We start from the raw sequence: 24,234 nt of genomic DNA on the forward strand, positions 1-24,234 counted from the left end.
TTCACTCCTGTTCCCACAATGCTGACTCTGGTTCTGTGCCCTGCTGAATGATCACAAGGTTTAATGACTTTTAAACGATTTGAATGTCCACACAGGACTCACAAGACCCAAGAATGCCTGTCTTTTGTATGTTATGGTCCAGCCTTTTTGTGGTTTTCATGCTTAAAAAACCCTACCCCTGCCATAAGGAGGCAAGCCCCCTTCTTGGGAAGGTAGACTTTGCTTGCAAGCTATTTTCCTCACTCTGAAATTAAACTTCTTTTTGATTCCTGACTCACCTGTCTCTAACCTGCTTTGTTCAGCTCCAGCCACTCACAGGTTTGAGACCAGTCCTGGTCTAGATTAAACTTAAAATACTTTTGTAAAGGATAATAACACCACCCACTTGCCAGGAGGTCAGATATTTCAGGGAAAGTAGAGCAGAAAGGGGCTTCAAGCTCACCTGACACAATTAGGACTTTAGGGTGGGATGCCATTAACTTCTGTTTTCCACGTGGAAGTATTCCCTTGACAGCCCACACGGACATTCCATGTTTAAGGAGAACCCCAAGGGGCCCCCAACCCAGCTGACCACTCATTGTGTGGTTTGGTCAGAGGCAAAAAGAGGAATGACACTGGGTCTTACTCTGTTGTAAAAGTAGAATAACTAGGGAAGGGGAGGGAAAACCCAATGAAGGGCCCTGATTCTAGCAGAAATACCTCTGGGCCAAGTCCCAGCCTCCCCTCCTCCCCCTTCCCCTCTTCCAATCTGGTCTTTAAGCAGTCTGGCAGAGAAGCAGCCAGGACCAATGGACAACACCCCCTGGTGTCCCTCAGGAAGGATGGCCCATTTATCAAGGATGGGGCCAGCATCAAGGAAAAGACAGTACAACTTTTATCCAGTCCACTTTTAATTTTCTTCTCAACATCTAAAAATATACTCAAGGCCACCAGGCTTGGACCTCTGGTTGGTGACCTTTTGGTGATGGCTGTTGGCTGGGAGCTGATCCTTGGGACTGGTCTAAGGGGGGCCGGCCCCCAGAGCCCTGGAGTTTGGGTTCTAGGCTGCTCCGTCGGGAAGCGTGGTGACTCAAGGTTGGGCAGGGGACTTAGCCCTCACCTGCTCTCTGCATCTCTTCTGGAGGCCCAGGGCCTGGGCCACTAGCCTCCGGGCCACAGCTGTGCTGGTCTGTGGTCGTTCCTTGGCCAAATGCAGGAGCTCTGAAATCAACAGTGACAGTAGCATCTTTTGAATGGGGAGCTCAGCCCCGGCTGAGTCACAGCATTCTGAGATCATCGAGAGATCCTCCTGCGGAGACCCCCGGCTCTCAGACTCTGAGCCTGATCCTCTCTGCCTGGACTGGAATAAAACCCTTCTCTCCCTCTCAATTTCCCTGCCTATAAAATGGGGGCATTTTAAAAACAATTATTCACAAATAACACTCATTCTAAAACTTTCCCCCTTAAAGCACATCTTTTCCTCTGTATCCCTGGCACTTAGCACAGCCCCTGACATGTAAGTGCTAAGATGATTATCCCCATTTCATAGATGAGGAACCAAGGCCGACCGACGTGAAGTCACATCCCGGAGCACACACATTTTAGTAAGTGCTAAAGCCTGGACATCCCCTCCCCACTCGCCTGGGCTGACCTTCAGGCCGTGACCCTCCAAAGTCTCTCAATCTCAGGCTAGGCCTCAGCCTGGGGCCCAGACTTGCCCCCATCCCATCATCCAGGGCTTACTGGAGAGTTCCCGTCTGAACCACCACCAGGAAACAAGTAAAGAAACAGGGGGTAACTCCGCAGGGAGCTGGCGGAGACGGGCAGGCCTGCTGTGTGGGCCCTCCCCCTCCTCCCGTTCCCAGCACAGAGCTCCCACAGGAGCCTTGAGACCTTAGGAGGTCATCCACTCAGATCTAGGCCATGGCACCAAGGCCCAGAGAGGCCAAGTGACTTGACCAGTGTCACACAGCTGGCAAGAAAAGTGAATAGTTGCCCCACAAACCCAGTACTCTGAACACCGCCCCACTTCTGCCTAAACGATGGCTGAATTCCGCACGGGGCCCTCGAGGCTGCTAGGTGGTACAGTGGGTGGTGGGCTAGGCCTGGAATCAGGAACACCTGAGTTCAAAGCTAGCCTCAAACACTTCCCAGATGGGTGATGCTGGGCAAGTCACTTAATGGCTGACTGCCTCAGTGTCCTTATCTGTAAAATGAGGACAATAACAGGTAACAGCTCCTCTCTCTCAGAGCTGTTGTGAAGCTCAAAGAGATAATATTTGTAGGGCCCTTAGCACAGTGCTGGCATACAGTAGGTGCTTAATAAATGCTTGCTCCTCCCTCCCTACAATGTGACTCCTCCCTCCTTTTGTCACTTTCCCCACATCACTCCTTTTAAGAGGTGGTGTGGCAGATAGGGTGGCTGGATTCGAAGTCAGAAAGACCTGTGTTCAAACCCCGCTCCCAACCTAACAGTTGTGTGATCCTAAGGCCCTGTTTTCCCATTTGTAAAATGGGGGTATTGGACGAGGTGACCCCAGAAATCTGTGACCCTTTGAATTAACTCCTGGTTAAGTCTGCACCTCAATGTCCTCATCTGTAAAATGGGGGAATACAAAACGGAGTCGGGTAGTTCCTGGGAAAGCCAACTCCAAGGAGGAGGCCGGCCTCCCCCACCGACCGTCACTGGTGACGACCCTTCCTCCTCAGGCCTTATGAAGCACCATACGCCTCTCTGTTGACCCCTCGGTTGTCTCCATACACCACACATCACCTGGGTGGGTCGGTGCCTTATCCCCATCCCAGACAAAGAGCTCTCACCCAAACCCCAATACAGGGCTTGGCACACAACGGGGACTTAATAAAAGGAAAGGATGCATGGAAGGAAGGAGAGAGGGATAGATGCAGTAGCTAATAATTACAACAAGGATTTCCTAGCACTTTACAATATTATCTCATTTGCTCCTCACAATAACCCCAAGGGGTTGATGTTTCTTACTTGGACGCTGTAGGGCTTTGAACTTGGACTGCCTGGTTCCCTGAGTGAGGGGACGGATCTTTAGTGCTGGGAAATCCCTGGTCAAGGCTTCATTGGCTGCAGAGAGAGAACACATCTGGACGTCAGCGAGCTCCTCCCGGGAGGCCTGGGGAGGTGTGAGGAGCCCCAAATACAGGCCAAACAACACATTACCTGACGCCAGGCAAGGAAAGATGCCTAAAGCGTGAGTGTCATCCACCCACTGGATCTTGAACCCCTTCTCCCTGTGGGGAAAGAAGATGGGTCAGAGTTTAAAAAAAAAAAACAACCGGACAGAAGCTTCCTCTCTCAAAACCTTCCAGGAAACGTCCCTCCCTCCTCAGTCCTCAAACACGTCCCACTCTCTATTCCACATCCCTCCATTTCTCAGATTCTCAGTTTCCTCATCTGTAAATTGGGTTTAATAACAACACTCACTTCCCAGGGCTGACATGAGGGATAAACAGGATGGTATTTGTAAAGTGCTTTGCAAATCTTAAATAGTGACATAGATGACTATTGGGGAGGGGTCACGGATTTAGAGCCAGAAGGCATGTGAGAGGATCACAGACCTGGGGCAGCCAGGGACCACAGGACAGAGGGCCTCTCCAGTCCATCTCCCTCAATCCAAGGATGGGGAAACCCAAGCTGAATGAAGCAAAGTGGCTTCACAGGATCACAGGTCTGGGCTGGAAGGGACCTCAGAGGTCACTACGTGCAACCCCTCCTTTTACAGGCGAGGCAACTGAGGCCGAGAGAGTGTCATAGCCCCAGTCAGTGGCAGAGGCAGCACCCGAACCCAGGGCCCCTCAAATCCTAAACCCTTCCCTTAGATTGCTGCCAAGACCCTCTCCCACATGGAGCAATGAAATGCCCTCACTTGGCCCCCTGCCAGCCCCCGTGTCACGCCGAGCTGGCCAGCTTCACCTTCGGAATGATGGGGATTGAGGCCAGTAGGAGCAGAAGATAAGAAGGAATCACCCTCTGGGGACGGAAACGACGAGGCACCAGGGCAGGGTGTCCTGGATTGCCACACTCACACTGGCTTTTTCTGCAGGTCGAGGCTCCATCTCTCTCCAGCCCGCATCCCTCCCTGGCCCTGGCTCCCCCTGTCCACTCACTGAAATTCCAAAAACGCTGCCATGAGGTCCTCCGTCTTCAGGGAAGGCTCAAAGTCATAGATTTCCACCACGTGGCCAAAGCCATTCTCCCCCCACATCTGCTCATCTATCAGGTAGCAGCTGTCCACATGGATCTTCTCAATCTGAATCTCTCGGTCAACCACGTTGTCCATGATCTGGGAACAGGCCAGAGGGGAGTCTTTGGGGAGGCCTGCCCGAGACAAGGGGGCTGGCAGAGCAGACAAAGTGGTGCCTGGGAGGAGCAGGAAAAGCCCCTCGATACGGAGACAGAGAATAGGGGCAGGGGTCAAACCCTGGCTCTGTCACCGAGCAGCTATGTGTGTGCAGATGTGTGTACGTGTGAGTTAGTGTGCGTATGTGAATGTGTACGCAAGCATGTGTGGATGAATGCATGTGCTATATGTGCATGTTGGTGTGTGTATATGTGCATGTGCATGTGATGGCTATACATGTGCTTCACATGTGTGAGCATGGTATATTGTGTCTGATGTATCGCATGCATGCCTGTGTGCACATGTACTGGGCACACATGCACAACATACATGTATGTGAACGTGTGCGTGTGGTGCTATAAATGTGCACAGTGTGTGTGCCTGTGGACATGCACATGTGTCCGTGGACTGGTCTGGACTTACAGTTGTGAGGGACGCCCAGAGTGGTCACTTCCTCCCCGAAGGCACATTCACAATGACTGTAGCTTGATGTCAGAGGGAGTAGCCTGGACGCACCCAGCTGCTGTGTGTCTGAGGCCAGCCCCAGCCCCAGCTCTCCCCAGCTTGGAGATGGGCCCCATTCATTACCCCACCCTGCCCCTCGCTGGCCAGCCTTCTGGACTCTGGGACCTGCTGATTGTTCGAGGCCCTTCTTATGTTCCTATGACCCTATGGAGGAACGTGAGAGCCCAGAGGCCTGCCAGAGGCAGGGGGCAGAACAAACTCTGGGAGTCCCTAGAGTCAGGGACCACGGGCTCCCAACCCTCCTCTCACATGCACCGCCTATCCGACCCTGGGCTTCAGAGGGCTGGAGTCAGTGACTTGTGAAGCTCTTCCCGTTCCAGTATGTCACACCAGAATGTCTCCGGGGGCTTCTGCATGTAGTTTCTTACACTTGTGGAGGGACTTTTAAAGAAGTGGGGTGGGTTTGGGGTTTTTTTTGGTGGGTTAGGAGGAAGGGGCTAATGATGAGACCCTTCCCCAGCATGGGAGTGAACTGAATGCTGGGCTGGGGACCAAGAAAGAGACTTGGGCAAGTCATGAAACCCTTTCAGGTCTCCAGTTTCCCCATCTTTAAAATAGGCATGAATGTCACCTGTTCCATCTAGTTCTTTCCCAGCTCACCCAGGTAGGGGGCACCATGGAGTCAGGAAGGCCTGAGTTCAAATCTGACCTCAGATACTTCCGAGCTGTGGGACCTGGTAACTGACGCCTGCCTCAGTTTCCTTCTCATCCACATCCCTAGAAACACAGCTGCGTCCCTCCCAGCACTGAGATGCTGTCATCCTATGGCCTCCGAGGCCCTTTCCCCTCCTCCCAGCCACCCTGTCTACGGTCTCCCATGTCAGGACCCGAGGGCCCTCTTACCTCCTGTATCAGCTCAACAGACTCCTCCTCTGAACAGCCAAAGTCGTCTTTCCCCTCCACAAACTTCACTAGGAAGACCTTCTTGCTGTCCTCTGCGGACAGCTGAAGATTGCCGCTGACTTGATCCTCTGCCTCCTGGCAGTTGGCCTCCTCTGCCTGGCTCTTGGAGCCAGGAGGACCCAGCTCATCCAAGTCTGGCTTAGGCTCACCTGGGGCCATTTGGTTCTGGTCTTTTAAATCTCCTGCCACTCCAGGCACTGCCTGAGGGGGGAGTTTGGGGTCCGGGTCTGCGTCTGGGTCCTGATCCGGACTGCCAATATCTTTGGGTTCTTCTGGGATCTTTCTAATTGGGTCCCCATGCCCGTCCCCAACATCTGCCTCTGGCAGGGGCAGGTCCGGAGCTTCATCCGACTTCCTGCGTAGCGCCCGAGGCACGTACAGGGCCTGGTCAGGTTTGCGGCCACACTGCCTCCGGACCGGCCGTTGAGCCCAGGATCCAGGGGCTGGTTCCTGGGCTAAGGTGGCCCAGGGCCTTCGGGACTTGCCGTGGCGGCCAGTGACCGGCTTGGAGGGAGAGAAGTTATCCAAATTCGGTAACCTAGAAGCAAAGTGGGACAAGAGGTGTTCTTTGTGGCCACAGGGCACTCTAACGATAACTCTCATTTCTGTAGCATCTGAGGGAAAAGGGCCCTGATCAGGAAGGGAAAGTATTCTTCTTCCCATTTTACAGATGAAAAAGTGAAAGCCTGGGAGGTGATGTAATATAGGACTACAGGACCACAGATTTGGAGCTGATGGGGACCTTATGGGTCAGTAAATCCAGTCTCCTCCTTTAACATTTGAGGAGACTGAGATAGAGAAAGCTGAAGTAACTTGCCCAAAGTCACAGAGACAGTGAGTGGCAAAACTGAGGATCAAACCCAGGTCTTCTGACTTGAAGGCCGTGACCCGATGGCCAGGCAGCGGCCTTTACACTGTATCCTCATCTCATTCTCCCCTGGTGTATTCAGGTTTACAAAGCAAGTGTGGGGCCTGATTTGATAAGAGGAAGGCTCAAGCCCACGGCAGGGGCTCTGTCCCAAAGGGTCCCTGGCTCCCAGGCCCCCAAATGTGTTCTCCATTCAGAAGCTGGACAGCTGATCCCAGAGTTCACCAGTGGAGTGGGAGAGGCCACATTCCTCCTCCAGGATTTCAGTCCCGGGGAGCCGGGCTTCGCACCTGGTATCCAGGTGACAGATGACGGTCCTCCTCTTCCAGCCCTCCCCAACTGAGAAGCTGCTTAGCAGATCGAACTTCTCGGCCGTTCGGTGGATCAAGTACCGGAGACGACTGGAGACGGGTGGGAAGAGCAGCACTCTGTGGGCGGGAGGCGGGAGGGCATTAGGCAGGCTGGCTCCAGCCCCTGGCGGACCCCTTGGTGCTGTCCTGGGCTGGGAAGGAGGAGGGGAGCAAGGTGGCTCCCTCCAAAGCAGTGACCCTGAGCTCCACCTGAAGGAGCTCAGGAGGACTGGAAGGGAAGGAGGAGGAGTACCCCCCCAACCCCACCCCACCTTGCGCTCCTTCACGTTCTCCTAGCCCTCTATATCCAACCAGCCTCATACTTCAAATCCCATCTAGAACCAACCTACCAAGGTACTGGGGTTGGGCAGGGAACGCCTAGCCCGTCGCTTCCACCCCAGCCCCTTCTTGCTTTGGGGACACCAGCCAAATTAATACCAAGATTGCCCCGTGAAAGTCCCTCTAGATCTACCGACTGTCTATGTACCTCCCCAGACTCATTCCATTCCCCATCTCTGCTGTTCCCTCCATCAAAATGTAAGTTCCTTGAGGGCAGGGACTATTGCACCTTTGTATTTGCATTTCCAATGCTTGTAATGTAGCTGGCACTGAGTAGATGCTGACAAATGCCTTTTCATTCATTCATTCAGGCAACTTTTGGAGAATAGTTTCCAGGTGCACAGCTTCAAGGTAGAAGGAGGTGACTATCTCACTGGCCTCTGCCCAAATCTGGAGTACCAGGCTCAGTTCTGAGCACCTCAGTTTAGAGAGGCCAGGACGATGATAGGTCTTTAGTCTGTATTATATGGCAGCCACTTGAAGGAACCTAGCAGGTCTAGCATGGAGAAGATGAGCCTCCGGAGCCCCCAGAACCACCTCCAAGTCCCCGAAGGCCTGTTCCCTGGACCAGAGCTAAGCCTTGTTCTGCTTGGCCCGAGGCCAGACCCAGCAGCAGCGGGAGGCTGGCTCCCCGCTTTGAAGGTCTTCATGCAGAGGCCCTAGGACCGCCTGTCAGGACTCGGCAGCCTCTGAGGTCCCCGACCCTGATTCTGAGACGAGGGGACGCCCAAGCCCTCATCTCTGCAGGCAGAAGAAATGCTACAATGGGGTGGGGGGATGTGTGTGTGGGCAGGGCCCTCTGACGTTCAACATCACAGATCTGAACGAGAAGGGACCTTTGGCAGTCATCTAGTCCAACCCTTCATTTTGTAAATGAGGAAACTGAGGCCCATGGTCATGCGGCTACTGAGGGTCAAGACTGAGATCAGAATCCAGGTCTTTGGGGTCCAAGATCTGAGCAAGTCTTTGCCTTTCTGAACCTCAGTCCCACCATCTGTAAGATGGGCACAACAATGACTAACTCTACTAGCTACCTCACGGGGCTGCTGAGGGGCTTAAATGAAGGGGCAGATTAAGTAGCTCTGAAGAGGTTCCAGCACTGCGTTCTCATCATGGCCAGGGGAGAAGAGCGCAGAGGACCAGGGGTTCTCCTGAGGAGCTGGGGCAGGATACCATCACTGACTCAGACCCAGGCAGGCCCTCTGAGGTGGTTTAGTATATGCTGAGTATAAACTGAGGCTGAGAGAGGCCAAGCAATTTGCCAAGGTCACAGCGAAGCTGAGGAAGCACCGGAGTGAGGGCTGGCCCTCACAATACAGGGGTCTGCCCTGCACCATGGTGCAGGCACAAGATATTTCAGCTAGAGAGGGACCTGAGAGCCACCTTGCCTGACATCTTCACTTGGCAGATGAGATAATCGAGGTCTTGACAAGAGAAATGACTTGTCTGCGGTCACCAGGCTCATCAAGTGGCAGATGAGAGGGGCTGAGCCTGCTGGGACCTGGGCTGAATGTGTTCACGGTCAGCACAGGGCACTGAGAACACAAGTGACTCGTTTAGGTCAGGCTTGGGAGTCAGAGACTATTTACATACCAGAGGCAGCTGGGGCTAGGGAGGGGATAGGAACAGAGCACTCACGGCACTTGGAATCGGGAGGGCCAGGGTTTGAATCCTGCACCAGACACATACGAGCTGTGTGACCCTGGGCAATTCAATGTCTTGGGCCTCTGTGGGCTCCTCTGTGCCAGGCACAAAGGCAATGCTTGCTGACCGACTGACTGACTGACTATAAAGCAGGGGAGTTGGACTCTGAGGTCTCATCCAGCTCTTAAGTCATGATCCTATGACTGAAGATGAACTGATCAGTATCTTGAAGACCCCACCTGGGGTTTTCTTGGTAGAGATACTGGAGCAGTTTGCCATTTCATTCTCCAGATCATTTTACAGATAAGGAAACTGAGGCAAACAGGGAAGTGACTTGCCCAGGGTCACACTAGTAAGTGTCTGAGGCTGGATTTGAACTCAGGTCTTCCTGACTCTAGGCCCAGCACTCTATCCACTGCACCACCTACCTACCCCAGATCAATAATAATGATGATGACAATGAAGATAATACCCTTCACAGCTAGTGCTTTAAAGTGCACCAGGCACTGTGAGTCATCCTGATCTCTATCTTGCCACTGGGCCCAGATGACTCTAGAGGAAAAAGTGAGGCTGGTGACTTTACATAGCCCTCCCTCACTTAAATCCAATTCACTCGCATGTCATCGCATCACCTCCATGATGTCATGGTCCTCTTTGAGAATGAAGGACAGACAATAACCTCTGTGAGTACAAAGAGGAGCTGCCCCACTGGGGACCCAGCTGGAACTGGCCAGCTGAGCAACACAGTTAGCTTGCTCCTTCCTTCCTTCCCTTCCTTCCTTCCTTCCTTCCTTCCTTCCCTCCCTCTCTTCCTCCCTCCCTCCCTACTTCCTTCCTTCCCTGCTTCCTTCCTTCCTCCTCTCCCTCCCTCCCTACTTCCTTCCTTCCTTCCTTCCTTCCTTCCTTCCTTCCTTCCTTCCTTCCTTCCTTCCTTCCTCCCTCCTCTCCTCCCCCTTCCTTCCTCCTCCCCTCCCTCCCTCCTTCCTTCCTTCCCTCCCTCCCTCCTTCCTTCTTCCTTCCTTCCTTCCTTCCTTCCTTCCTTCCTTCCTTCCTCCTCTCCCTCCCTCCCTCCTTACCTACCTACCTCCCTCCTTCCTTCCTTCCTTCCTCCCTTCCCTGCTTCCTTCCTTCCTCCTCTCCCTCCCTCCCTACTTCCTTCCTTCCTTCCTCCCTCCTTCCTCTCTCCCTCCTCCCTACTTCCTTCCTTCCTTCCTTCCTCCCTCCTCTCCCTCCCTCCCTCCTTCCTTCCTTCCTCCCTCCCTCCCTCCTTCCTTCCTTCCTTCCCTCCTTCCTTCCTTCCCTCCTTCCTTCCTTCCTCCTCTCCCTCCCTCCCTACTTCCTTCCTTCCTTCCTCCCTCCTCTCCCTCCCTCCTTCCTCCTCTCCCTCCCTCCCTACTTCCTTCCTTCCTTCCTTCCTCCCTCCTCTCCCTCCCTCCCTCCTTCCTTCCTTCCCTCCCTCCCTCCCTCCTTCTTCCTTCCTTCCCTCCTTCCTTCCTTCCTTCCCTCCTTCCTTCCTTCCTCCTCTCCCTCCCTACTTCCTTCCTTCCTTCCTTCCTTCCTTCCTTCCTTCCTTCCTTCCTCCTTCTCCCTCCTCCTTCCTTACCTTCCCTCCTCCCCCCCTCCTCCCTCCTCCTTCCTTCCTTCCTTTCTTTCTTTATTTCCCTTTCCTCTGTCCATATAGGGTATCATATCCTTACCTGAGGGTGGTCTGCCCAAAGGAATGTACACTTTGACCACTGAGACCTTTTTTTCCCTAAGGACCACACCTTACACCCAAATCACCCACTGATTGGCCAACAATAGGTCCCAGACCAAGCCTCACTTGGTCATTGTTTGGGCCCTGATTGGCTCAGAGTAAATATAATTAGCAACTGCTTCTATTCTAGCCAGAAACCTTGAGGGTCTTCCCCTCTCCGTTTGATTCTTCTCTTTTTGGACTAGGTAAAAGAAGCCATTCTCTGCCTCATTTCTTACCTAGCCTTAATCACTGAATGGGTGTTGCCTCAGCCAAACTGAGACCTGTTAAAGACCTTAGCTTGAAAAGGCCAAGGTCTCCCACAGCATCTGGGACCATCTCCAGTTGGTCTGATCCATTTCTGGCCACTGGACCCAGACAGCTCCAGAGGAGAAAGTGAGGCTGGTGACAGTTACACAGCCCTCCCTCACTTAAATGCAATTCACTTACATGTGAATTCACTTACATCACCTCCTTGATGTCATGGTCCTCTTCAAGAAAAAAAGGCAAACAACAACAACAGCCAGGCACTGTGCTAAGCACTTTTTTAAAAAGACAATTATGATCTCATTTGCTCCTCACCAGAACCCTGAGAGGTAGGTATCATCTCATCTCAGTTTTACAGAGGAGGAAACTGAGGCAAACAGGGTGAAGTGACCTGCCCAGGATCACACAGCTAGGAAGTGTCTGAGACCAGATCTGAACTCATGTTGTCCTGACTTGGGTCCAGTGCTCCATCTGCTGCACCCTGAAAATATAGCTTCAAAGTTGACAAAGTACTTTACATCAATTGTCTTATTTGATAAGGGGCCTTGAGATGGATTGTCCAATCCATCAGTTAGTCTACCAACAAGCATCTGCAAAGCACACACTATGTGCTAGGCCTCCTGCCACTGCTGGGGATACAAAGAAAAGTCCCTGTCCTCAAGAAGCTTACATTCTAACATCAGAGGTGACATGTACACAAATGATACAAGGTCACCTTCACATGCTTGTTGCTAAGATCCAATGAGGTATTTGTAAAATGCCGTGTAAATGCTGGCTACTATAATTACAGCATTTCATCTGTACCTTACAACCACCCTGTGAGGTCAGTGCCATAGGTATTATTATTACCCCATTTCAGAGATGAAGACACTGAGGCTTAGTGAAATCTAAGTGACTCACGTGGTCACAAAGCTAATATATGTAAGAGGCAGGATTCAAACCCAGCTCTTTCTGACTCTAAGGCCAACACTCCATCTATGTCACGCTGTCTCTCTTGGGCAAAGATGGTCAAGGTTCTCAGACCCTGATCCCTCTCTGGGCCAATGTTTCCTTTTGTTCAATGTGACCACAGACTATACACACCTTCCTAACTGTGACTAATTGCTTCCTACATGTGAACTGATCTGGGTGAGAGGAAACGGAGGGGTCAGTGCACCACTTTGTATGCTGAGAGGGGATTGGATTGGCAACTACCTCTCCGGGCTCTCTGCCCCCAAGCTACCTCACCTGGACAGCTGCTTCTGCAGGAGGAAGCGGTCCAGTTCCTCCTTGACATGGAGGACAAAGTCATTCTCTGCCGGGGAGAGGACAACGCCATCCAGGCTGAGCAGGGCCAGGGTGAACTCTGAGGAGTCCTGCACAAAAGACCAAGAGATTGTAATATCAGACGAGGAATTCGAGGATGAGGAGAACAAGGATTCAAGTTCTCCCTTTCAAAAAGTCCCCGGGGGGAAGGAAAGACCATCAGTCCTAATTTACAGAGGAAAAAAAAACCTGACACGGGGCAGGTCACTTCCCCTCTGGCTTCTTCAGCTGTAAAACGAGACTGCTGGCCTTTGAGGTCCCTAGAACTGTGATGCCAACAACCTATGACCACAGTCCAGATCTATATGGAGTATTGCCACCAACAGCTTTGCATACCAAACCTCCAAGTACCTCCACACTACAGAACTGGCTGGGATCTGCTGGTGATTTCTGGCCTAGAGTCAGGAGGCCTGGGTTTGATGCCCGGCCATATACTTGGAAGCAAAGTAGATTTCACGAGAGCCTCCCCCACCCACCCACCATGGTGACCAAGTGTGTTCATATCCAATGTCATTTGATCCTCAAAATGAATGGGTGAGCTAGGTCATGCAAATGTCATTATATTATTATCAGAGCACTGGGCTTAGAGTCCAAGACCTGAGTTCAAACCCTAGCTGGGTGACCCTGAGCAAGTCACTTAACCCCTGTCTTAGTTTCCTCAGCTGTAAAATTGGGATAATAACAGCACCTACCTCCCAGGATTGTTGTAAGGATCAAGTGAGATGACATTTGTAAAAGTGCTTAGCACGTGCCTGGCACACAGTAAGTGCTTAACACATGCTTGTTCCCTCCCTTCCCTTGACTGATCCTTCCCTCACTAGTGTTGAAGCCAGAGGACCTGGGCTCCCAAATGAGCTTTGCCACTTATGAGCTATGTGACCTCAGACCTGCTGCTTAAACTCTGAGTTTATTCCTTAACAAAATGAGAAACTCGGATGAGATCAGGGCTTCTTAAATGTTTTCCACTCGAGACCCCTTGTCACATCCTGGCAGTGTTTGGTGGTGTTGCATGGCATGACAGTGTGCACAGTGCAAAGTGCACATGCTGTGTGTTCAGAACCAATGCTGCAGTGAAGTTGTGCACTGCAACACAGGCAAGCACTGCCAGAAACACCTTGGATTCATTATGGGTTTGATTTTTAATGAACTGTTGGTCGTTGCATATTCAGAAACCTTTCACTGTTGCCAAATTTTTTGCAACCCTATATGGGGTCAAGACCCCCAGTTTAAGAAGAGCTGGACCACATGACCTCAGAGGTCCTCCCCAGCTCTGATACTTAATCTTTTATTCTATCATTGTGAGTTTGACTCTTTCCAGATCTGACATTCAATTGTTTTAACGCTTCCTCTGTAAAATTCGGAATCATAGGCAAATGATTTATAACTGGAAGGCACCTGGGAATTCATACCATTCTACCTTTTCATATGACCAGAGAAGGTAAATGAATTGTCTGGGGTCAGCCAGCTGGGAAGTGTCTGAGGAAGGGGATTCATCCCCTGATTTCAAGACAATCAATGGATAAGCTTATATTAAGTGCCAACTATGTGCAAAGTGTGGGGAGACAGACACACACAGAATGAAACAATTCCTACTCTTAACACTCTCTTGTGGGAGGCACCATTTATTTGTGTATAAACACACCAGAAAGACAAGGCAGTTGTGGCGCGGGGATGACACTAGCGGGTTGAGAGATCAGGAAGTGCTTCTTGCAGAAGGTTCTCTAAGGAAGAGTAGGAATTGGAGGTAAGGAAGGAGTGTCTGGAGCATGGGGGATGACCAGTGCAAAGGTATGGAAAAAGGACAAGAGTTTGCATAGCACTCTACCAGCTTTACCACTAGAGGTCGCCTAAGGTGCTTCCCAACTCACACACTATTTCTCAATTCATCATTCCAGATTCTAAGACTTCTTCCCAACTCAGACATCCTAAAATCTACAGTTTCCTCTGTAAAATGGAGTGGCTGGACTAAAGGACCTCTAAGGTCTCCTTCAGCTCTGACATTCTATTTCCCATTCCAGGATGCTCCCAAGGGAATCCCTGTGTTCTACTAACAATAATATTAATAATCGCTAGTATTTATTAGCACTTTAAAATCTGCAAAGTGCTTTACAAATATTAGCTCATTGAAATGCAAATTAAAACAGTTCCGAGATACCACCTCACACCTATCAGATTGGCTAATACGACAGAAGAGGAAAATAACAAATGCTGGAGGGGATGTGGAAAAATTGGGACACTAATGCCCTGTTGGTGGAGTTGTAAACTGATCCAATCACTCTGGAGGGAAATTTGGAACTATGCCCAAAGGGCTATAAAACTGTGCATACCCCTTGACCCAGCAATAGCACTACTGTTTCCCAAAGACATCAAAGAAAAGGGAAAAGGACAAAAATATTTATAGCAGCTCTTTTTGTGATGGCAAACAATTGAAAATTGAGAGGATGCCCAGCAACTGGAGAATGGCTCAATGAGCTGTGGTATATGATTGTGATGGAGTACTACTGTGCTATAAGAAATGAGGAGCGAGTGGACTTCAGAAAAACCTGGGAAGAATTATATGAACGGACACAAAGTGAAGTGAGCATAACCAGGAGAACACTGAGCACAGTAACAGCAACATTGTAACAATGATCAATAGTGAACGACTTAGCTACTCTGATCAAAACAAAGATCCAGTGCCATCCCAAAGGATCCATGATGAAAAATGCTTTCTAATTCCAGAGAGCTAACTGAGGAACTCTGAGTGCAAACTGAAGTATATTTTTTTCATTTAAATTTTTTTTCTTGTTTGTGTGTATTTTCTTTTGCAACATGGCAATATAAAAATGTTTTGCATGACTTTATGTATAAAAAAAATTATCTCATGGTATCTTCCAAATAACCAGGTAAGGTAAATACTACTATCACCCTCCATTTTACAGAAGGGGAAAATGAGGCAGAGAGAGGTTAAGTGCTTTGTCCTGGGTTACCTGGTGAGAACGTGCATGGTTTTCCAGTCTGCAGGTCTAGGTAAAGACTTCTTCAGCACCTAAGAGACCGTTCTAGTGTTAACATAATATGCTCTGATTCTTCTAAGATTCCAAGTTCTACTCTAACTCCCTATGTCTCTATTGTAAGCCTTCATTCTATCGTAACATTTTACGTTGTTCAATTTACTGTAACATTCTACATTTTATTTTAATGTTCTATATCTTATTCTAACATTCTACTTTTTTCTACCTAGTGTAGCATTAGTGTTCTATTGTAACACCCTACATTCTGTTCTAACATTCTATGTTCTATTCCAACATTCTACATCGCTCTAGTTACTGTAACATTCTACGTTGCTCTACACTCTGTTTAACATCCTACGTTCTAATCTAACACCCTACATTCTACTGTAACGTTATTCTAACGCCCTCCTTAGGCCCTTTGCAGCTCTAACGACCCAAGTTCGAACTTTTGCTCGGTAAAATGCAGAGTTGCACTAGGTGACCTCTGGGCTATCCGATCTCGATCTGCCGCGGGAGGTCACCCAGGGCTACATTGTAGCGCACCGCGGGGGAGGGGGAGGGGGAGGGGGTGGGGATGAGCCAGGTCCCGGATCGGTCAGGGGGGAGAGGTTGGGGGCTGCCGGGAGCCAGGGGTCCCGCCGGCGCTGGGGGCAGGGGGCGCGCGCACGCCAGGAAGACGCAGACCTGGAGGCAGCGCCAACCCCCTCCCCCACTCCCGGGGCGGGATCGCTCACTCGCGGGCCTCCCGGCCCCCTAGCAAGGACGTGAAGTTGACGGGTGGGGGCGGGGGGGTCCTCCCAGGTAACCCCACCCCCACCCCCACCCCATGCACTTCGTGCAGTGCGCAACACTCCCCACCCCCACTGACCCCGAAGCTGAGTCCCCAGGACACTCACCGCGGCCGGGACCTCGGAGCTGCGATCACTCCTAGGCTCTGACCCGCCTCCTCTCTCTGACTCGCCCCTCCCTGCCCCCCGAAAAAAAATCCAAATCTCCCGGCGGGGCCGCAGCTCCACCCCGCGGCCCGGGGGAGGCATGGCAGCAAATGTTCACAGCCGGCCGCTACCTTAGTGGGATCGCATCTCGTCCAATCCCTTCCTTTTACAGAAAAGGAAACTGAGGACCCGAGGGAGCGAAGGGACTTTCCCCAGTAGCACACAGTTAGTAACAGGCAGAGCTGACTTCTGTCTCTAAATGCCGTGCTCTGTTCCAGGCACCTCGCCCCCAAACACTCCCTGAGCTTTGCTCCGCACATGACACAGGATCGTAGATTTAGAGCTGAGATTTAAAGCCCTCCTCCTTTCGCAGCTGAGGCAACCGATAAGTGACTTTTCCGACGTCACGCAGAATCAGGATTCAAACCCCACGTTCCCTCGACTCAATCAATCATCTATCAACTGATAACCAATCAATAAACATTTATTAAGTGCCTACTATTTGCCAGGTACTGTGCTAAGCGATCAGAATACAAAAAGAGGCAAAAGACAGTGCCTGCCCTCAGGCAACTCACCGTCTAATTATGTGCCAGGCACTGGGGTCACAGAATGAAACAAATCTCTACTCAAGTAAGGAGCTTAAACTCAAGTGGGGAGCCAGCAAAATTAGACATATAGATGTAACACTCACCCAGGGAGAAGGCTGGTCAGCCTGGGCTACTAAACCCACTCCTTAATGTTGCTCAGTGATTTTGAGAACACATCTGCACCTGTAGTTCAAAGACTCATAGGTGCCCCGAGCTGGAAAGGCCATCAAATGTTATCTCATCCAAGGCACTCATTTTAGAGCAAGAAACTGAGGCCCGAGTGAATTGTCCCAACGACTCTGGGGCTTGAACTCAGGACCTCTGTCTCCAAACCTAGGGCCCTTGCTACTCTTGCTCTGCTGAGAGAGAGCTCCTGGGGTAATTTGGATAAGTCACTTTCTCTTTCTGAGTCTCAGTTTCCTCATCTGTAAAATAAATCTAGATCACTTCTAAAGTCTACCCTGTTTTTGTTGTTCAGTTGTGTCTGACTCTTTGTGGCCCCATTTGGTGTTTTCTTAGCAAAGATACTGAAATGGTTTGCCATTTCCAGCTGGTTTTACAGATGAGGCAAACAGGGTTAAGTGACTTGCCCAAGGTCATACAGCTAGTAAGTGTCGGAGGCCAGATTTGAATGGGGTGGGGAGGGGGGAGCTTTCTGACTCCAGGCTCCTTGCTGTATCCACTGCACCACCTAGCTGCCCTGTGCACCTAGTGTCAAAGGATGCTGGGGTCCACCGTGGCTGTGTCATCTGCAATCCTGTAGCTGCTTGCTTCTGGGATAACAGCTCAGCAATAACTTGCTAACATTTATATAGTATTTTAAGGTCCACAAAAGGCCAGACACAAGAGAATAGAAAGACCAATGGATTTGCAAGCAGATGCCCTGCTTAGAATTCTGCCTCTAGAGAAGGTGAGTCTCTACACTTCTTTCTCTTCTGTAAAATGAGAGGATTGAACCAGGTTATTTCTAAGGTCTTTTCCAGCCTTAAAATTTGATGTTTACAAAAGCTCTATTAGCTACTGATCACAACCATCCCCTTTTGTGCCTCTCAATAGAACACCAACCCCTGGAGAGCAGGGACTATTTCCCTGTTGTCTTTGAAGAGGTGATTAGTAACTGCTTATTGATCGACTGATGGATTGATTTTACGGATGAGAACCCTGAGCACCTTGAGAAGAAGTGACCCGTCCAGGGTAACACAGCCAGATGGCCCACCATCCCAGGCCTTCTTGACTCCAGTCCAGCAAGTTAGCCACTGACCTTCACTATACCAGAATCTTAGGTGGATTCACTGAAGCCCCTTTTGAAAGAAAAAGTGATTCATTTGAAGGTCTGCTTACTTAAAAAGGGCAGTGTGATATAGTAGAAGGCTGCATCTCTAGTCAGGAAGATGGCTTCTAATCCCACCTGTGACGATTATTAGCTGTCTGACTCTGGGCAAATCACTGAAAAGTTCTGTGCCTCAGTTTCTCCATTTGTAAAATGGCAGTGATAGACGTGTGTAACCCTAATGGTGCTCAAGGTGGGCACTTGGTGAACCTCCCAGCACTAGACCTGAAAAGTAAAGGCAGCTCCCATCCTTCCCTAGTGCCCGTGACTATTAAGGCAGAGACATGCTATTTTCAGAGCTCCACCTTGCCTACTCCATGCTTTTGCACAGACTGTCCCTCCATGCCTGGAATGCTCTCCCTTCTCATCTCCATCTGCAGCTCCTCTGGCTCCCTTCCAGACTTAGTTCAAATCCCATTTTCTGCAGGAAGCCTTTCTTCCCCCAGCCCCCCAGCTGCTAATACCCCCCTCTGCGATCAGCTCTCAGTTACTCTCTATATCTTGTATGTATATAGTTGATTTGTTTTAATTAATTTGTTTTTAGTTTTCAACAATCACTTGCATGAGCTTTTGAGTTTTAAATTTTCTCCCCCTCTCTCTCCGCCTCCCTCCCCAAGACTGCATGCAATCTGATATAGACTCTACATATACATTCCTATTAAACGTATTTTCACATTAGTCATGTTGTAAAGAAGAATTAGAACCAATAGGAGGAACCACAAAAAAGAAGAAACAAAACAGAAGAGAAAAAAAAAAGGGCAGATAGTAGTATTCTTCTTCGATTAGAGTTGTTTTGGTTTTATTTTTGCTTTTTTGCGCTCTGTCTTCCTTTGCCCTGGAGCACTTAGCCTGACACTTAGCAGGTACTTAATGGATGCATGTTGATTAAATCTTCCATAGCCATATAAGAAATACAGAAGCAGCCTCGTGCAGGGGCCCTGGTATCTTTTCTGGCCAGGAGATTCTGTTAACAAGAGGATGGAGGAGTGGTCTGTATTTGGGGGTGGGGGAGTTTACAAGAATGCTAGGGCTTGAGATCCTCCAGTACTGGGTCGTTCTGCAGCAATAAGGGGCCTGGCTTGTTAAAGGCCTCTTTGTTCTTTGTCTGTGTTTGGGATGGTTGTGAGTTTTCGTCGTTGCTGTTTTGATTTTGTACTTTCCTCTCTCCCCCTCCTCCCACCCACACAGACTCTTATGAGACACTCAAGACAGGAAATCTCAACTTTAAGGAACTTAAAAAATAGGGCTGGCATTTGGTTAATTGCCTATCAAAATGTAGCTTCCTCTGGTGAAAACACAGGGACAATTGAAGGTCACAAAGCCAAGAGCAGACTTGTTCTTCAGGTAAACTTAAACCCAGGACACTACCCATGTCTTAGAGAGGCAGCTAGGTGCCCGAGTGGATAGAGTTCTGGACCTGGAGTCAGGAAGACTTGAGTTCAAATGTGGCTTCAGACACTGACCAGCTGTGTGACCCTGGGCAAATCACTTAACCTTTGTTCACCTCAGTTTCCTCATCTATAAAATGAGGATAATAGCACCTTCCTCCCAGGGTTGTGGTGAGGATCAAATGAGATTAATGAATGAATGAATGAATGAAAACCAAAACTCTCAGCACAGTGCCTGACACATAGTAGGTGCTATATAAATGCTTATTCCCTTCCCCCTTTCCCTGTGTGATCATGGGTAAACCTTGCTGAATTTGAGTTTCCTCAGGTGGAAAATAGAGATATTACTTGCCTCTCTCCAAACTGCTAGGAGGCTTAGATAATTAATGTGGTACAATGAATAGAGCCCTGGGCCTGGAGTCAAGAAGCCCTGAGTTCAAATCCTGCCTCAAACACTTCCTAGCTGTGTGACTCTAGGTGAATCATTTAACTTCTGTTTACCTCGGTTTCCTCATTTGGGGTTAATAATGATACCTACTTCCCAGGGTCGCTGTGAGGATTAAATGAGGTGCACTAGCTATTAATGTATGTAAAGTGCTTTGTATAACCTTATATGCTATATAAACCTCAGCTATTTTTATGACCTCTGAGATAATTTCCTATGATTCCGTCATTGTCATCTGTCACCAGCAACCTCTGTGACTTTGGAAAAGCCCCCCCACCTTAGTTTCTTCATCTGTAAAATGGGGAGGGTAGACTAGATGATGTGATCCCCAAGGTCCCCAAAGTCTCTTCCAGTTCTCAGATTCTAAATTCTGGAAATGGCTGCTTAAATTAGGAAGACTGAAAGAATGGTTATGCTCCCAACAGAAATAGGGACGTCTGGAAGAGAGAAGGATTTGGTTGGGTAAGGGGCAAAGGAAAAGTGAGTTTGGTCTTGGACACCCCGAGTTTGAGATGCCTCCAGGACATCGAGTTGGAGGTGTTGAATAGGCAGTCACTGCTATGGGCCTGGAACTCAGGAGAGAGGTTAGGGCTGGCATGTAGATATGAGAGTCACCTACACAGAGATAAAAATTAAACCCATAGGAGCTAATGAGGTCACTAAGTGGGTGAATGTCTAGAGAGGAGAGGGCCCAAGACAGAGCCTTGGAGCAGACCAACCCTTAGGGGGCATGAAAAGAAGGCTGAGTAGTCTGATGGGTAGGCGGAAATCGAAAAGTACAGTCATGAAAGATGAGACACTTGTCATCAGTGTTGCATGCTGCAGAGAGATCAAAGAGGAAGCTTGAGAAATGCCTATCAGATTTAGGAAATAAGAGATCAATGGGAGTTTTGGAGGGAGCAATTTCAGATGAGTAATAAGATAGAAGATTAGACTGCAGAGCATTGAGAAGGGAGGAGAGGAAGCAGAGACAAGAAATGTAGATGGCTTTTTCTACAAGTTTGACTATGAAAAGGAGGAGAGATTGAGGACAATAGCTTGAGGAGAAGATAGTGATTTTTTTTTAAGGATGGGGGAGACTTGAGTATGTAGGCAGCAAGAAAGGAGCTAGTAGAAGGGGAGAGACTGAAGACTAGAGGATGGAAAGATGATTGAGGCTGGAATCTGCTGGAGAAGATAGGAGGGAATGGGATCAAGAATGTATTAGAGGGGTTAGCCTTGGAAGGGAGAAGGACCACCTCTTCATCAGAGACTGGGGTGAAGGAGGGGAAAATTAAGAATTCTGTCAATAGGATGGCAGGGAAGTTAGAGACAGTCTAGTAATAGCATAGCTCCAGAGCTAGAAGGGATCTTCTAAGCCATCTATTCTAATCTCATTTTTCAGAGAAGAAAACTGAGACAGAGAGCTTAGGTGACCCAAGGGGTACATAGCTAATGAGCTGAATTCAGAAAGAGCCAAATCCTGGCTCTTGCCACTACCCCACTGCCAGATAGGGAGTAACAAGAAGGAAATATGAGAAGAACTGAGAATTAGTAAATAAGATGTGGACAGAAAAGAAAAGAATAAAAGAAAGTGACTGGTAAGGGAGGGAAGAAGGGATGGGGGTGGGGAAGTGGGGAAGGGGAACAAGAGGGACCAAGATGTCAGGCAGTAGTTGAATATAAGATCCCTGAAGGCAGACAGTTTGGTTTTTGTCTTTTGAAAATTCAGTGAATTGACCATAAGAGAGAGACTGGACTTACCAGGCTGACAGCTGTTCTCTGTGTGCCTGAATTCATTGATGTGTCCTTCTGTCTCATCACCCTGCTCCTCCTGCAGGAGAAGGGCCAGTACCTCCCCCAAAGCACCAAACCCTCTGTCGGTCACTCAGCTTATAGGAGACCAACTGCCTCAGCTGCCCAGTGGGTTCTAGCCGCCCATCTTAAAGGGCCAGAGACACTGAGGAGGCCCCCAGGAAAGTGTGTCACCACCAACAGCACCTAGGGTGATCCACAGGGGTACTGGGGAGCATCAGACTTCCTCTCCTCTGCCAAGTGACCTTCAGATCTGGCCTTCAACATGGTCAGAGGGTTATGTGGAGAAGGAAGAAGGCTTTTGAACAAAAGAAAGTACTTCTACCCTGCTACTGGAGAAAAACTCTGTTAAACTTCCCCTTGTCTCAGATGTCAGAATAACTCAGTCAAACACACAATTCACTCTCTAAGTGCACAAAGGACAAATCCTTTCCTTCCAAAGCAGGAGTTTAACAGAGTTGTGATTATGGCGCACTCAGTTCCTGATCATTCAAACAAGAGTCTTCAGAGGTAGCCTGGGGTGGCAGAAAACATTACACCTGCAGTCAGGAAGATCTGCGTTCAAGTATTCCCTCAGGTGCTTACTAGCCATATGACCCTGGACATGTCACCTAAGCTCTCTCAGCCTCAGTTTCTCTTCCTTGCAAAATGAAAGCCAATCTACCACTTACCTCACAGAGTCATTCTAAGGTCCCAAATGAGGTGTTATGGACATGCTTTTCCTGTTTACCCAGCTGAGCCATGAACTCTTAACAAACAGAGATCGTTTCATTCTTTGGACTTGTATCCTAGCTCTTAGCAAAGACATTGTGGGGGCTTAATAAGTTGCTTGTTGATTGAAGACGTCTCTGGCTCTGCAGGGCAGCAGGCAGCAGCCTCAGAGGGACACTCTCAGGAATGTGAGTTGCCCTGACCACATGTTCCTTGGTCACAAATGCTCCTGTGTTCCTTCTCCCTCTGGTGTCATGGCAACAATTTGTGGCAGAGGGTAGCCCTGAATATATGAGGAAGTTCTTTCCTGTCCCGAGCTGTTTAATTAAATGTCTTTTGCTTTGAACTATTCTATCCCCTGGTAGGCCTCATAAAAGAAGACACAGTGAAAGATTTTGGATGGATGTTGACATAATGGGCTTTGAACCTGGGGTAGTTTCAGGGAATCCATGAGTGAAGGGATCCCCAGGCACTACACAAGAGAAAGAGATGAGGAAAGAACAGGCAAAGCACTGATCTATTCAAATTTTTTTGAACAGATGGGGCCACCAATTTAGATTTGATCTTTCAGCTGGAGCTTAGGGTGGATGACTGGGTCCCCTGTTCAAAGATTTATTAGGTAAGGGACAACTGAGATGTATTGAGGGAGATAAACTTCTATCCCTCCACTAGCTCTATGCCTCGTTCTTGCCTCACCTTGCTAATTACCCACATTTGGTGCCTTTGTGGATAGGCATTGAATGCCACACTCAGGCTTCTCTGCTGGCTTCTTTCTTGGATTGTCTCCTATGAATTTCTGGGTGTCTGTGCCCCCATTCTTCTACCTATACTGTAACTTTCTACAGTGTCCTATCTTGGTGAAGATGTATGGGCACTGTTCTCTTTCCCCACTTCCTTTCCAACTGAGAGCCTTTTTGCTTAGATTTGCAAGATTATGGACAAATGAAGATTAGCACTCAAGGTACACCAGTTTACTGAGTTGCCTGGGGCACTGAAACAAAACCTGAGGAAGGACATGAACCCAGGTCTTCCAAACTCCTAGAAGCTCTCTATCCACCACCCAACACTGCCTCTTGATAAACACATTTTTACTTATTAGGTGTACTCCATCCCTGGTCAAGACACTGTTATTCCCATATTTTAAGCTGGGGTGTTACTGATGCTTCTAGAATACTTTACATACACTTTCCTTTGAACTTCACTACAACTCTGGGAGAGAGGTAGGTACTGCTGCTGGTACTATTATCCCCATTTTACAGATGAGGAAACTGAGCCTCAGAGATGTTTACTCAGCTAGTGTCAGAGGCAAGATTTAAACCCCAGTCTCTTTTGACTGTACCAGTCCTACAGCATGCTGGCTACAATTTCAAGTGTTCTGAAAAAAGCATGAAGCCCCCAACACCTGCCTCAAAAAAACAACATCTTTTTTCATATAGAGTTGTAGTGGGTTTTTTCTTCATCTGAACCTGTGAACATTCCTCCATGACAATTTTAGGAGGGTTTTATGGAGGCATCATGAGGTCATAGAACTAGGAGGAAACTTGGAAGCCATTTGGCCCCTCATTTTCCTGAGGAGCAAACCGAGGCCCATCTAGGTTAAATGACTTGTCTCAGAGCTAGTCAGAATCATAGATGGGGTTTGAACATGGGACTTCTGACTCCAGAATCTGTGTTCTTTGCCCTGTACCTCCCTGCCTCCAAGCAGCATCGGAAGGTGGCCCCAGGTCTTCCTGACTCTGAGGCTTCCTGACTTCATCCCCACTAAC

At 49.2% G+C, this 24,234-nt stretch overlaps 1 protein-coding gene across 4 annotated transcripts; it reads right to left on the reverse strand.

Moving 5' to 3' along the window:
• Positions 1–872: 872 nt before the first annotated feature.
• On the reverse strand, positions 873–21,870 carry R3HCC1 (R3H domain and coiled-coil containing 1). Of its 4 annotated transcripts, none has more exons than XM_021001152.2 (8): positions 21,707–21,870; positions 12,208–12,335; positions 6,936–7,073; positions 5,718–6,315; positions 4,117–4,292; positions 3,170–3,240; positions 2,978–3,073; positions 873–1,200 (listed from the first exon to the last, which is right to left on the reverse strand). In XM_021001152.2, the coding sequence occupies exons 1-8, from the start codon at positions 21,761–21,763 to the stop codon at positions 1,070–1,072; spliced, it is 1,395 nt and encodes a 464-aa protein (XP_020856811.1). In that variant the 5' UTR covers positions 21,764–21,870; the 3' UTR covers positions 873–1,069. The 4 variants fall into 4 exon arrangements, with proteins under 4 accessions (XP_020856811.1, XP_020856809.1, XP_020856810.1 ...); XM_021001150.2 differs by lacking the exon at positions 21,707–21,870 and adding an exon at positions 16,175–16,330; XM_021001151.2 differs by lacking the exons at positions 12,208–12,335; positions 21,707–21,870 and adding exons at positions 15,255–15,313; positions 16,175–16,330.
• Positions 21,871–24,234: the final 2,364 nt, after the last annotated feature.

The sequence above is a fragment of the Phascolarctos cinereus genome, unplaced genomic scaffold, assembly GCF_003287225.1.
Source record: "Phascolarctos cinereus isolate Bilbo 61053 unplaced genomic scaffold, phaCin_HiC Scaffold_2;HRSCAF=192, whole genome shotgun sequence".
In the NCBI taxonomy this organism is placed as follows: Eukaryota; Metazoa; Chordata; class Mammalia; order Diprotodontia; family Phascolarctidae; genus Phascolarctos; species Phascolarctos cinereus.